Here is a 14,045-nt window from a genome sequence, read left to right on the forward strand (position 1 = left end):
AACAGACCTACTGAGATCAGGTAAAGGGTGATTCTGTGTAAAATGGGAAGAGAAACAGAACCGTAGTAGGTTGGATGGCAATAAGTAGTACTGAGATAAAGGGGTAAGAGGTCCCTGCCTTGCAAGCCATTCAGGTGGGCTCTGAAAAATCTTCCACAGGATTGCCTGTTACAGCTAAGAGAGGGAGAAAGAAGCAGGAAAAGCACGTGAACATGTGGCTGCTTTGGCTCACACACGTTTTGAAAGAGGGCTCTCTGAAAGGCTTTTAAGTTATTAAGCACAACATTAATTCAGAGCCCTATAAAATCAGCACTCTCCCTTTCCAGTACTTGCATGTCCAGTCTCATGCTGACCCAGAGCTCAATGAATTGCAAGCATCTGTCATCAATTTCTGATGCTGATTAGATTAGACACTGCCCTCAGAACTGTCAGGATAGAGAATCCCTTTCTCAGGGCTTTGTTCTGTGGTTTTATTTCATTTCATTATATCATTACTAATGCTTCTGTTTTCTCAGGGGCCAAACCAATTTTATTCCTCCTGTTTACTAGCATTTCTCAGTCATCCTTTCTCTTGCAACCCTAGAGCACAGCAAGATTACATACTCAGCATGAGACCCGATGGTGCAATTCCCACCCCACTTTCTTTTTCTTTCTCTCACACACACTCACACATAATTCTCACAAGATATATCTGCTCTTCTTGACAGTTATAGCTCTAGCTCAAGGGTAGGAAAGACACTTTGAATAAAAATACCTATATATAGAGAAAGATTGTGTCCTTGTGTCTCCAAGGTCTTATCTGGCTGGGATCCACAAAGAAGTATTCCCTGTGGCACAGTCCTTTCCTTATCCAGATCTGGCTGTTGTCGGAAAGGGACTAGACTAACCAGCAGCCTGGTCTTTGACTAGCTGGAACCCAGCAATTCATATATACACTGCTGCAAGTGCTTTTTTGTTTGTTTGTTTTTGTTTGTTTTTGTTTTTGCTTCCTTTACAATGCTTTGGGCAAAAAGTAATTGTAAAGAAGCATACAGATTAAATCTACTTTAATATGACTATTCGTTGAGTTAGAAAAAGTACCCAAGCATATGTGGTTAAGAATGTGGAAGGTAACAATATATGCATGTAAAATTCCCTGGCTGTGTCCTTGTGCTGCCAGCACGATTCCCTCTATGACACTTGCCCAGGACTTCACTACTGGCACTTTCAGACCCTTGTTTTGCTTGTTCTTAGCTTCTCTTGGACACCGTAATCCAGGCTTCCTCTTTCGGTGTGGTTACCAGCTCATATTTGGTCTCCATGACTTGTCCTTTCACTGGGTGCAGGTACAGTTTCCTTACTAGGATGCTGAGCAGAACTGTAGCCACCATATAGGCAAACCTGAGGAAGGAGGCAGAAGAGAACAAAAACCTTGCCATGATATAAATCTGCCAACGAACAACTGCCAGCTTGGACAGATTGTCTCAGCAGTAACAGGAATGGGCTGAAACAAACTCCTCTTTTCTCTACCACAGAAATGCGCAGAGACCTGCTTCCCTTTGCTCACCTCAACTCTGGGCACTCCTGGCTTCCTGAGAAACCCAACAAGGAAAGGTTTTTCATGGCTGATTCCTCATTGAATCTCTCTGGGTCAAATCTACAAAAGACAAAACACAGAGGCTTTTTGTGAGGGCACAGAACCCTTCCTCTGGACACATGTCCACACACACACAAGAGTAAGAAACTGGCAATGAAATACAGAATCTCACTAATTTGCAAACAGCATCAATCTAGTGCCTCCTCTCTCTAAATCATGCTGGGTAATTCCACACAGATATAGGAAGGCAACTGTGCATCACTACATCTAAGTTTCCAGATGGTCAGCTGTGCCCCAGCTTGGTCAAAATGCTGAATAACTGAGTTACTGTGATACAGGGTTAGAACTAATATGCATGAACTCTCAGCAGTGGGTATTTAGCTCGAGTACACAGCTGAGCTGATGCTTTAACTTGCCACCTATTTCCCTCCAGGGCACACACAACCTGATTTGTCTCCCTCTCCCCCTCTCCCACCCCATCTCTCTGCATCCCTCCCTCTCTCACTTCCAAAAATATTTTCCTTTTTTTCCTTGCCCCTCGCCCTTCTCTTCAAGCAGCTGGTGTGTGTGTATGTGTATATGCTGGGGGAGGGAAGCTGGTGACTCATTCAAGTGAGAAAAGTGGCTTCCAGCATTAGGATGGTGGAGGCTGTGAAAAAAAATATTATTCGGGACTAGCACAAGTTAAAACGAGATTCCCACAATCCACTAACCCAAAGGAGACTAACAGAATACCATTAAATTTAAACATATGGTATTACAGAATAAAAAAGCAAACAAACAAACCCCAGGAAATTTAATGGCCAGGAGGTAGTTCTCTTTCACTTTCTGTTAAATATTTCTTCTTATACTTCAAGTCTTCGGGTCCCTGCCTAAACATCCAAGCTCTACTTCTACCAAGGTGAACAGGTATGTGGGTGCTGACCCTCAGTTAAAGCAACATCAGGCTTACATTCCTTCTGAAGTGGCACATTGCAGATACTGTAATAGGAAAGAAATCACAGCTGTCTAGCCATTAAAAATAAATAGGGAGGACAAAGAGCCATACATATTGTTTTTATATGGTAGGTAGGACAGAAGACCACAAAGTGCTGATTTCTTGTCCCTGTCATGTACATACATACAGATCTGTCTCAGGCTCAAGCACAATCTCAACCCTCCTTCTTCTTGGAATAAACAATGTTCACAGCACTCCTCACCTGTTATTTCCCTGTGGCCCCCAGTGAACCTCTCCTAAACACAGTGCCTGCTCTATCCTACTGAGCAATCAATCCCTGCCGAGATATTCATAGGTCGTGCATCAATGCGTGACCCCTTTGCAAGACCTATGCTTGCAGGAGCAGACAAGCACTGTTCCAAGGGCTCTGTTCTTTCTCCTAGATTTCAGCTGTCTCTTCTCTCTCTCTAGAATAACTGACCCATATTTTTTTCTAGCCCAAGTGAAAGAAGTCAAACTAATGTTAGTATTTGCCACCTAGAGGCCACAGTAAGCTACAGCATTTTATTTCTTTAACCTCCAAAATACTACCTGAAATCCGGAATTGTTTTCCCAAAGTAATGAAGTAGCACTTTCTTCCCCCTGAAAACAAAACTTCCGACTGGCTGTTCCTCCCTTGTGTCACTGTTTCATGTTAACAAGCAGTGATTCCATAACCATTCAAATCATTCTTTTTCTCCCTTTCTCCCCTCTTTCCTCCAAAAACCTTAAAAAGAATTTACAAGCTTGTCAGGGAAGCAGTGTGTGTGGGAAAAACAAAAAACAAAAAACAACTATTAAAACCCGACAGACACACACAAAAACAGACTGGAGCCCAGGACGATCGTAACTTGAATTACCCCATATTCCTGCCCATGGAGACCAACAAATCAAGATCTTCATAAATAGATTTTCTTACAGACTGCCTTTCATCTCCAAAATCTGCTTAAGGCAGGTCCTGCAGTAAAGCAGGCTGTGCATGGAAGTAAGATCTAAAGAGTATCAATTAAAAAAGGAAAGGAATTAGTTTGGAAAGGAATAAAGATCTTGATTCTACATACTTGTATGGTGACAGCCAAGATGAACTATCCTGCAGCATCACACCAAGAGCATAAAGTACAAGTGTCTGCAAAGAAAATGAGGACAAATATGTCAGACCAGGATGAAATGCATGATTAAAGACAACTTTGGACAACTCTGCCAGACAATTATTCTGTGGACCGCTCATTTCAGTAAGTTGTTTAAAAACATAGTATGTTATACATGTATTCATCTACGGATTTCTATAAACACACACATTAGGATTTTAACTTCTTAAGGCCCATACTGTAACTCTTAGCAGTTAGAGAAGGCCAGATCCCATTCCTTTACTCTTACTGGCATGCATGTATGCACTACTTTATTCTCTGCAATGGAGGGTACTACTCTGTGTGGGAAGCATGAGTGATATGATTAGTCCTGAAATCATACACTGTTTTGCACAGCTGAGCTCATAAACCCCTTCAAAGGATGATTCATCCCTGATGGACCCAGAACCAGAGGCAAACCTGCTCAGGAAGAGAACATGAATCCCAGAGCCTATCCCACAGAGGAACCACATGGAAAACTTTGACTATATTGCACTTACAGATGACAGACCAGCTGCTCAGATTAAATGAGTGACGGAAGAAACGCTCTCCCTCTGTCAGCCCTCCATGGGAAGAAGTATGATAGAAGAGGAAAAAGCAAATTCCCCTCCAGGAAACCAGGGTGGCCTAGTACTGCCCTACCTCTTTGGGGATAGTATGTTGGTCAACTCTGCCCTCCAGCTCCTGCAGCTGTGCAGCAATGGGAGTAAGCTTTGCTGTTCGCACTGTCTCACACAGGACTTGCCGACAGTATCTGCAACCAATAAGTCTGGGTCAATTTAACCCTCCCAGAAAGATGCTTATCCATGTCCTTGTTGTAGGCAAGAAGAGTTGAGTCACCTGCTGCATTCAGGGTCACAGTCTGCTCCTGGAGCTTTCTCCAGCCACAATTAAGAGCTTCTTTTTTTTTTTTTTTTTTTTTTTTCCTGACAAGTAGTCCCAGCATCTTTCCAATAAGCATTAAATCTCATCAGCAACATTTTCCAGATTTTAAACCAAATTATCCCCACTAAAAAGCATAAACATACTATTCCTTTTCCTAGAGCTCTCAGCCATACAAGAAGCAGCAGGAAATCCATATGCATTCTCCTTTACTGAAACCCTTACGCCAGTACAAATACAAAATACACCCAGTTGAACCACCACACACAATTAAAAAAAAATGGCACAGTTTTTCAGGCAGCCAGGGCACTGACTCTGTGCTCTTCTCCCCTGCCCATGAACCTAAAGAATTTCCTATAGGCACCCTGACGAGAACAGCCTGGTCCCCATTGTCTGGAGCCCTACAGCAGATTCTCTGCAAGTCATCCTCTGGTTTGATCACTTACAGGAAAAGATGCAAGTAGCTTTTGGATGTCTTCTGCTGGTCCAGTGTAGACTGGGCATCAGCCTCCAGCACATGAAGCCCCTGTCCCTACTTCACAAGATAACCTTCCACTGCAATTCCTTTCAAGGGACCCACCTAAGTTGCTCAATTTTCTCATGCGTTATTGGTCCCTTCCCTAGAACACGGTCCACCTCCTTGTATAGATTCTGCTGGACATCTTCAGAGGTTGCCAGAAAATAGACTGCCCAGGTGCACACTAGGGAAGAAACCAAGACAATATTAGTTCAAGAAAATTCAAACTTCACTAACTGTATTTGGTTTTCTTACTTGCTGTATTTGCAATGTTATTTTTCTGACCCCAAAAAGGGTGACCTCTGTTCTCAGCAGGTTGTACTGATTCTCTGTTCAGAGGGAGAAGAAGAGGTTGAACTCTTGTGTAACAAGAGACTCTACAAGCTTAAATTCTCTTTCCAATGCTATGAGGAACTTAGAAAGCTGTGCAGGAGACTGACCCATTCACTTCACAGTCCTGGGGAAGGGACCACACAGCCCAGCAAAGCATCAGTCAAAGAGTTTCTCTTTCCCAGTACGTCTAACAGCTGTGATGCTCCAGCAATTACCCCTTCTAGGGAACCAGGGTTTTTAGACCAAACATTCATCTGAAAGGCTGGTTTGTCCACAGCATTGGAAAACCCCCTTATTTAGCTGATTTCCTCAGCACACTTCTGACAAGTGATGCCAGGCACCCAATGTCCGGGCTCCTGACAGCGAGAGAGAAGAACAATATAGCTCTCTACACCAGGATGACCAGCATTTTTCTCCTCCACATCTATTTTGTGAGGTTCTCAGGAGATATCTTCAACAGCACAATGAAAAAAAAAGAAGCCTTGCATAAGAAATAAGTGTGTAGGATGCAGTTTCTCTAAAGCTACAAGGGAATGTTTCTACCATTCCTAACTGTCTATTCCTGAGAACTTTCTGGCAATCTCTAAGGAGTCAAGCTTCTTTAAAAGACTATCTTCCTGAAGTACTTGGAGAGTATACTCTCTGGGGATGTTATTAACATAGCTGCCATTTTTACTTTCTACGTACCCAGCAGCACCTGAGAGTTTTTCTTTGGAGTTCCAGTCCCACTGGCTAAGATAGAGGGCCTGATAATCAGGGGTTCAGTTTAAATCATCCTCATATCATAAGAGATTTTACACAGCCCCGGTTTGTATTTTCATTTGCCTTTTTTTTTTTAAAATCTAAATCCCAATGTAGCTCCTTGGAAAACCTTCCCTATATAGAACATACCTATCCTCCATAGATTTAAAGCAGCCAGTCAGATTTTAGCACTCTGCTCTGATTTCTTTCCTGTGTACCAGAACCTATTTTATATCATGATCTTTGTGGCTTGCAATTTTTGGTGCTCTTTCATCAAATTTAGCATCACTTGAGTCTGAGCAAAAAACAACAGGAAGAAATTCTAAGGCTCACCAAAAGAATGGGAAAGTTGTCAAACCTCAGTTTCAACTCATTAGCTGTGAGGCTGTATTGAATGTCTGCTATAAAATTAGCTGCTTCTATACATGTGTAGCTCAAGAGTGACAGAACGATGAGCATCACTTTTTATTAGTCTAGATTAAGTCTCATGTCATCATTCTCAGTTTTAGGCAACCGAGTCCAAGGATAGAAAGTTACCTGCAATCTATACTCACAGTTAGCAGTAATTGTGCATCCTGCCAAGGAGAAAATCATTGCATCTTCCAGAATCTAGGAAACAAAATCTAGTTCAGAGAATGAAGTCTGTAAGATGCAAAGATTAAAAAGAAGCAGCACATTCTCCACTCAAGCACATGAAATCCCTTTAGTGCAGAGAGCAGTAAATTCATCTAGAAGACTGAACTCTCCACAGAACTTCTACTGTAATAGCACTTGAGACATGCTTAATACTAACACACTTCTGGTTTATAAAAATAGCAATGAAAACAGTGACAAGGAAAGCTACTGATGTCTAATTCAATTAAGCACTGTAGAAATGGAAAAAGAACCAGAGAGAATGCTGCTTTAGTAAGGAATCTGACCCCTGCCAGATGCAAAAGCTTAGATTAATCAAAGGCTACAGTGTAATGAGTTGCCAATCTACTAGAATTCCATTACTCCCAAATGACATAACAGCTGCACAGACCTGCTGGTCACTCAGGCTCCCCTGCAGCAAAGTGTCTATAAAGACATGCCTGTTGAATGATCTGCCTCGACGTTCCTTTGTGACTTTCCTTAAGGTAGATTCCATCTCCTTCAGAGCTTTGGAAGCGAAAAGAAATGGTTATTTTAAAACCTGGTCAGATTGAGAGCTGCAGAGACGTGAATCCATCTCCCCAAGCAGATTTTCAGACCAGCTGTCCCTGCTGGGCTCACTTACAGAAGCAGGCTCTGTTACACATTAGCGTCAGTTTGGAAGGTGTATCTCTAATTTAGTTGAAAATGTAGGAACCAAATATCACAGGCTGCCTACAACAAGTCGCCCTTACAGGTATAATCAAGACATGTAATCTGTGAGTTGAGATCATGTAAAGGAAGGTCAAATAAGTTAGTTTCAACACTATAACCACCAGATAACATGTTTAAACAGCTCTCATAAAAAAATAAGATGTTTGAACCAGATAACTTCTTGCATTGCCTGCTGAGTTATAATTACTAGTGCCACGACACCTCCAACTACTGATATTCTCCCTTTTGCTAGGGGTTCTATAGACATAATGCTAGAGGAAAGCTAAAATGTCTGTGGATTTTGGCACAAAGGTTCTACTTATCTGAAGATATTTGGGTGCCTAACTCCTAGTGGCTGTTCTGGGAACTGGGGAGAGTTAGGCAACAGCATCTAGGTCCATGTCTCATTTAAGTGACCTAATTCAGATAACCCAAGAAACATGGAGCAGAAGCTGGATCTGAAACTTGATTTCCCAAGATCCAATGCAACCCTTTCATCTTAGATCTATCTGTCCTCTCTCATCTCTTCTCCGTACAGGAAGGCCAGCAATGCTTAAACACCAAACCTTACCAACCGGAGTTTGTGAAATTGCATCCTTAATACAAATCAGGAACAAGTATCTGTGGCAGAAGCCCATTTTAGTGGGGTAGTATCTGACTTAAGGCTCTTAAACCCACAGAATCAGCAACATGAGGAAGGAAACACTGGGTTGAAGGATTTACAAGCAAATCTAGATACAGGCTACTTTTCTGTAACATCTTATCAATCAATATTAAGAAGTCTTAACTATGAACAACTAAAAAGACTGGAAAATTGAAGAATAAAAAAAAAAAATCAATCTTAAGTGGCAGTACATTCATAAAATGGTGCATCATAGGAATGATTATACAAGCCAGACCAAAAGACCTCATCTTTTTCCACTTAGCACAGTTGCCTGCCTCCAACAGAGGTCAAAAGCAGATACTAGGACACAGAACAGGAAGGTAGCAAGCACACCAAGACCTCAGAACTAGACCTAGATGCAGAGTTCTAGTCCTATACACTTTTTGTACAATGGCAGGCTTGTCACTGAACTGCAAAACAATGATTCCTTTTGATCTTCTGCACATCTATGGAGGACACATCCAGTAGCTTATGTCATGGTGATCAACTGCAGAAAAGCCAATACAGCTGGACGAATTCAGTGCTTCCATATGCGAACTAACTCTAAGCATTTATCAGAGTGGAGCAGGGGGGTGACTGTGATTTTGGAAGGAACCTACCATCTTCATACAGCTTCTTCCTAGTCGTGTTTTTGTCAAGGGACCCATCCAAGAAACCTTTCCCAATCTCCGACCAGATCTGAAAGAAGGACAGAGAGAAGAGCACCACCACTTACCACAGGCGAATGCTGGGACTCTTTTATTCTTCCGTATTCAACAAAATGAAAACATCAAATAAAGACTTTCTCTGAATATGAATCTGGTCTCCTCTTTAGAGCATCATGCCTCATCCCATTTATTACATTTATAATAGCTGAAGCTGAGTTCAAATGAAAAAACTCTAATTGAAGCTGTAAGGGAAAAAGCATGGGCATCCTGAGTAGGAGATGAAATAGCTTCTTTCCCATCCTATCACCAACAGATTTAACATCCCCAGATGTGGACATAGCTTGACATCTCCACAGTTTTAATTTTCTTCACAATGCCAAAGAGCTTTCAAAAGATCTCTGAAAATGTGAAGTTCCACTGGCGTTCCCTGGAGAGAGTTTAACTGACATAGGTACCAAACACCTCCCAGCTGCCATTGGATCTGGGTTCCTGATTCTCACACACCCTTTAGAAATATCTGGCCTTAGACTAATAACAGCAGGATTAGCAGTAGGATCTTTCTGATTGTTTTGGTTTGGCACAACTGAGTAAGAGCTCTTAACCTTAATGTTAGTTTAATGTTAATGTCTCAGCAGTAGCTTGTGCTATCCCTTACTACACTGCACACAGATGCAAACTGTTTGCTGTTGGCTTGGAAAAATGGCACAGGAAATTTCCTGGCTCTTCATGACACTTACTGCATCATGGTGTCTGCGGAATCGGATGACTTCCCGGTCATCTTCAAAACTGCTGCCCATAGTTGTCTGCGTAACAGACTTCATGGCAAAGCCCAGCATGTGCTGGCAGAGCGGCACATGTTGTGCCTCAGGCAGGGAGAGCCATTTGGCTAGCAACTCTTCTGACAACTTAAAGAGGAAAGGAACCATTAGTTGGCAGTAATAGCAGCAGCCTATTTACAAAACATATCCCAAACTGGAGGCATTCCCACCCTAAGTTGCTAAGGCAGAACATGCTTTCAAGGCCATGGCACTCATCTATTCTCTTTTCAGGGTTTCCTTTCATTGTTATCTTAAACCAGCAACATTTTAGTCTCATATATCCTGCCTGGCCGCATGGTTTTCCCCCCAGTAAGACAGCTCTGTCCATCTCTATTGTTCCCTCTGTTGCAGAAAACACATTAAACTCTGTAATACTAGTAGCTCACTATTGGGAAGATGGACCTTATTCTGGCTGCTGGACTGAGGTAACAGAGCAGTTCTCCACCTGTTCATGGTTCCAACAGCTGGTTCCTTGCTCCTCCCTCCTGTTCTGTAAAATAAATCTAGAAATCAGATGCTACCTTTAACTGCATCTGATGCCTTGGCATAAAATGACACAAGGCCAACCCTTTCCCCCAAACCCACTGGAGCTAACAGAAACCAAATTTTCACATTGTGCTCAAACAGGCAGAGGCTGTTCTATGTCTCAGATGCTTGTAGTTCCAGCACAAATCTGAATGCAGCTCCTTTATCCTAGTAATCATTCTCATTAAACTTTCCCCTGTGAGCCACACAGGGCTTCTCTGCTGCAGAAAAGCAAGTTACCTTCTGGATGAGAGCTAAGTTACTTTGAAGGGACTTGGTCACACCATTTTCATACAGCTTTCTCCTCAGGTGGCTCTCTCCTGTATCCCCATTCAGGCTGGGCTGGTACCTCAGGAAGGACTTCAATATTGCCTCGAAGGGATTCGCTGAAAGCAAGTAAAGGAAACACTGTTCTAGTGTGACGACCACCTGGTCACAATAGCAAGAGTGGTAGGTACACTCCTTCCCCTTCTCCTCCATCTCTCTTGCCTGATCTGCAGCCCCCCTAGCAGATTGCCTCTTCACAACTGGGGTACCCTCCTGCTCCGACTACATCTAAGCACACAAGCCCTACCAGCTCACAAGAGTTTAGCCAGCCAGAGCTGCCTCCAGCGGAGAAGCTGCAGGTCTCTCACAGAAAACAGTGCCCCATTAAGCTACAGAATGCCTTCTACATCTAACCGCTTTCCATCTTCCTTGCACACAGACTCTTGCAGCAGTGTATAAATAAGGCAAAAACACAAATCCTCCATCTCCTATAACCACAGCTTGCTTCAGTTACATCTTTAACTTTGAATTTCATCACCAGGAGCCTCTACCTAATTAACCTGCTGAAGTACACTAGTAGTCAATGCAAAAACATGCAATAAGGCATGGTCTACTACATGCTTTTCTGTTTCTGTACAATTTCCTGTTGGTCTCACGAACTGGCAGAATCTTTAAGGAACTGTTTGGAAGTAGCATTCGGGAAAGTTTCAAAAGAGACTTTCACTATTTATCACAGTCTGTTATTTCTCCCACATGGAGAAAGAAGCCTCTGAGGCATCAGAAAACATCAAGGCTAGGCTAGACACCTATGACTCAACCTACTGTGGATGAGTCTAACATTCCCAGCAGAGATCAGGGCCTCATTATGCTACCGGACAAACATCCAACAAGAGACAATTCCTACTTTCAGAGGACTTACCAGCTAATAACACAAAGGCAGCTAATGAGGCCAGAGGCAAGAACACAGTAAACTTTCCTAAATGCTTTTTTTCTCATGCCATTTTCCTTCCAATGTTTTAAAGCTTTACAGCTCGCCCTGTTTCCTACTTCAAATGACAAGAAGTGTACGCATATGCCTTGTGGCACAGCAGATGGTACCTGTGGCTCTGCACGTGGAACAGGCTGTTGTGTGACTCTAGCTGCTGCTGACAATTCCTCCTCCATGGTACTTTGCCATGAAGTGGCTGCTGCTATTCATGCCACCATCCCCTGCTGATGGGAAAGCCCACAAAGCAATCTGGCATGCAGAGGCATTTGGAGAGGCCAGAGGATGCTTAGCACCATCATCTGCAGAAATTGCATAGTTCTCCTGGTGTGTGTGAAAGAAAACTGCTGGTTCAGTGATGGGCTCCGTTTTTTTTCCTTCCCTGTTCCTAGCACAAACCATCCATCCTATGCCACTGCTACACTCACTGTTGTGAGTTTGGGACTTCAGAGACTAGGCTGCCCTTTGCAGACGGTTGCCCTCATCTTGTAGTGTTTGGGTAACATCTGTTTTTCCACAACTACAGGAGACTAATGACTCCACAAGGCCATCCTCCACAAACCATCTCTCAGAAACAGAATACTGTCCTACCAAGCACTTCCACAGACTTCATTTGTGCTTCGTCCTGGTCTTGAAAACAGAACTAGGATTACGTTTACACCTTTTAGTGAAGCATATCAGACTTTTAATGGTTTGATAGCCTAGCAATACCGTTCTATCACTTTCCTTCTTTGGAAATCTGATTATCAAAGAAGCATGGTATGACCACATTTTATTGCATTTCCCACTTATCCCTTCCTTAAAAAGTATTTTTTAGCCCTCAGCATCTGTATGAGGTCAGACTAGTCTGTAGCTGCCCTGGTCACCTAACTTCCTGCGTTTAAGCCCAGGTACTGTATTTGTTTTCCTCCAGTATTTGGATACTCTCCCAAATTCAGTACATTTCTGAAAACTTGTCTGCTCAAGGGCCTGTCACCATTTCTCTGAACTTTGAGAAAGTGTCTGCTCAATGTTCCCCAAGCACACTTGAGTGCATTCAGATTTTTCAGGGTGTGTTTCCACCTTCTGGTGTGCCACTGCTATCCGCTATGTCTTGCTGATCTTTGTTAACTCCTACGCCTTTCCCAGATCATCAGCGTTTTTTTGAGTCTGACATGCAAACGTACAAGAAGCTCACCCGTCATGACCCCAGCGTAAAGTGATGCTGAGATATCTGCCTGTGCCTGAAAATAACCTACACTATCAGGTCGGAGGTGTGCAACCAGCACCTCAATCTACCCTAGAGGATGAGAACTGGAAAAACAGCAGGTTAAACCCAAACATCAGCCTAGTCAACTTACTGTCTGTGATCACCTTCCGAAGCAAAACCTCTGAGAGGCTTACACTAGAAATTAAAACACTCTCCCAGGACTAAGCAGGTCAACTCAACAACCAGTTCCACTAACCACTTCCAAGGCTAGAAGATCATTAGTGTTTGACTCAAAACTCTATATCTCAAAGTAAAATGAAAATTAAAGAACTTCTTGAAATAACACTTTAAAAATCTCCACATTGAACCGCACACGGAAGCTATCACAGAATATCAGAGCTCTTTTCAGACTTCATTTAGCAATATTCCCCATCTTCAATCATACTTCAAGTTGCTTTTAAATTGTACCTCAAGTTGCTACAGGATCTTCACCTGGCTGCTTCAAGTGACTAACGAACGTGATGCTCTCTCTCCACAAATATTTGCCCTTAGGCAGAAGGTAAAAGGCAGAAGCACAGGAATTTTTGACAGCCACTGGACAGCAGCAACTCTAGATCGCTGACATTCAAGTCCAGTAAGCAGGACCACAGATGTGTCTGCTGCAACTTAAGGTTCATTTTCTTTCTACTCAGAACGAAATCCCAGCTGCCTTTGTTTGACATAGATGCTCAGCAAGGCCAGAAGGAACAAATAATCTCAAAGACAAGGCAGAGGGCACTTACATATCCGGTTGGGGTTGACGTGTTGTTTCAAGAGATCAATGGAGCCAATGCTGACAACAAGGCGCCTTCCAAACCAGAAAGAGACCACTGGGCCATATTTCTCATGAAGGTTCACCAGGAACTCGTGCAGACTTCTGCTAGCAACGATATCCGGCAGATTGCCGTCCCTGAGGAACACAAGGAGGTTACCTGGGCACGAGCCGCACACAGTGCCGAGGCTGAACGTGATCAAGGTGCAGATGGGAAGCACTTACTTCTCGTCAGTCGGAGCTAGCCCAGGGATACCCGATGCTTGCCGAGATGCCTGGAGAGCAAAGGGAACACGTCAGCCTCTCTGAACTTAGGTTTTAGGTGGGCTCCCCTGCAAGAGCGCTAGACCTCCGAGCAGTGAAGCCTTCCCAAGAGGGGCTCGAGGGGGCTGGTTACACGCGGGGTGCCGCAAGGCGCTGACGCCCAGCAGGGTGCAGGCGCGGCCCGGCCAGGCCGCCACGTCCCAGGCCGATGGCAGGGGCCGGGCCGGGCCCCGCAGCCGCCCGCTGCCTGCCCCGGGGCCGTGCCGCGCCCCCGCCGCCATTACCGGGTAGAGGTAGAGCACGGCGCCCACCAGGACCAGCAGGAAGGTGACGGCGAAGATGGCGAAGTCCAGCATGGCCGGGCCGGGACCGGGGCCGGGGCCGGGGCAGGGGAGAG

General features: G+C 43.8%; 1 protein-coding gene across 1 annotated transcript; it reads right to left on the reverse strand.

Annotated features, from left to right (window-relative positions):
* Window positions 1–1,029: 1,029 nt before the first annotated feature.
* CYP20A1 (cytochrome P450 family 20 subfamily A member 1) lies at window positions 1,030–14,044 on the reverse strand. Its single transcript, XM_082763877.1, has 13 exons — window positions 13,933–14,044; window positions 13,610–13,659; window positions 13,356–13,522; window positions 10,373–10,518; window positions 9,527–9,694; window positions 8,742–8,820; window positions 7,177–7,292; window positions 6,707–6,761; window positions 5,142–5,262; window positions 4,322–4,433; window positions 3,614–3,678; window positions 1,547–1,636; window positions 1,030–1,380 (listed from the first exon to the last, which is right to left on the reverse strand). The coding sequence occupies exons 1-13, from the start codon at window positions 14,002–14,004 to the stop codon at window positions 1,230–1,232; spliced, it is 1,392 nt and encodes a 463-aa protein (XP_082620003.1). The 5' UTR covers window positions 14,005–14,044; the 3' UTR covers window positions 1,030–1,229.
* Between the last annotated feature and the right edge of the window lies 1 nt (window position 14,045).

The sequence above is a fragment of the Aythya marila genome (assembly GCF_965140915.1).
Source record: "Aythya marila genome assembly, chromosome: 6".
In the NCBI taxonomy this organism is placed as follows: domain Eukaryota; kingdom Metazoa; phylum Chordata; class Aves; order Anseriformes; family Anatidae; genus Aythya; species Aythya marila.

Bases quoted from the DNA above. Each gene is read 5' to 3' on its own strand.
- CYP20A1 (XM_082763877.1), bottom strand. From the start codon at position 14,004: ATGCTGGACTTCGCCATCTTCGCCGTCACCTTCCTGCTGGTCCTGGTG. The intron at 5,263-6,706 runs GTGAGTATAGAT...TTTCTTCCCTAG, and splicing joins ATGCACAATTACTGCTAACT to TGTGCACCTGGGCAGTCTAT. The intron at 1,637-3,613 runs GTATGTAGAATC...TGTCTTTTGTAG, and splicing joins TCTTGGCTGTCACCATACAA to ATTTGACCCAGAGAGATTCA.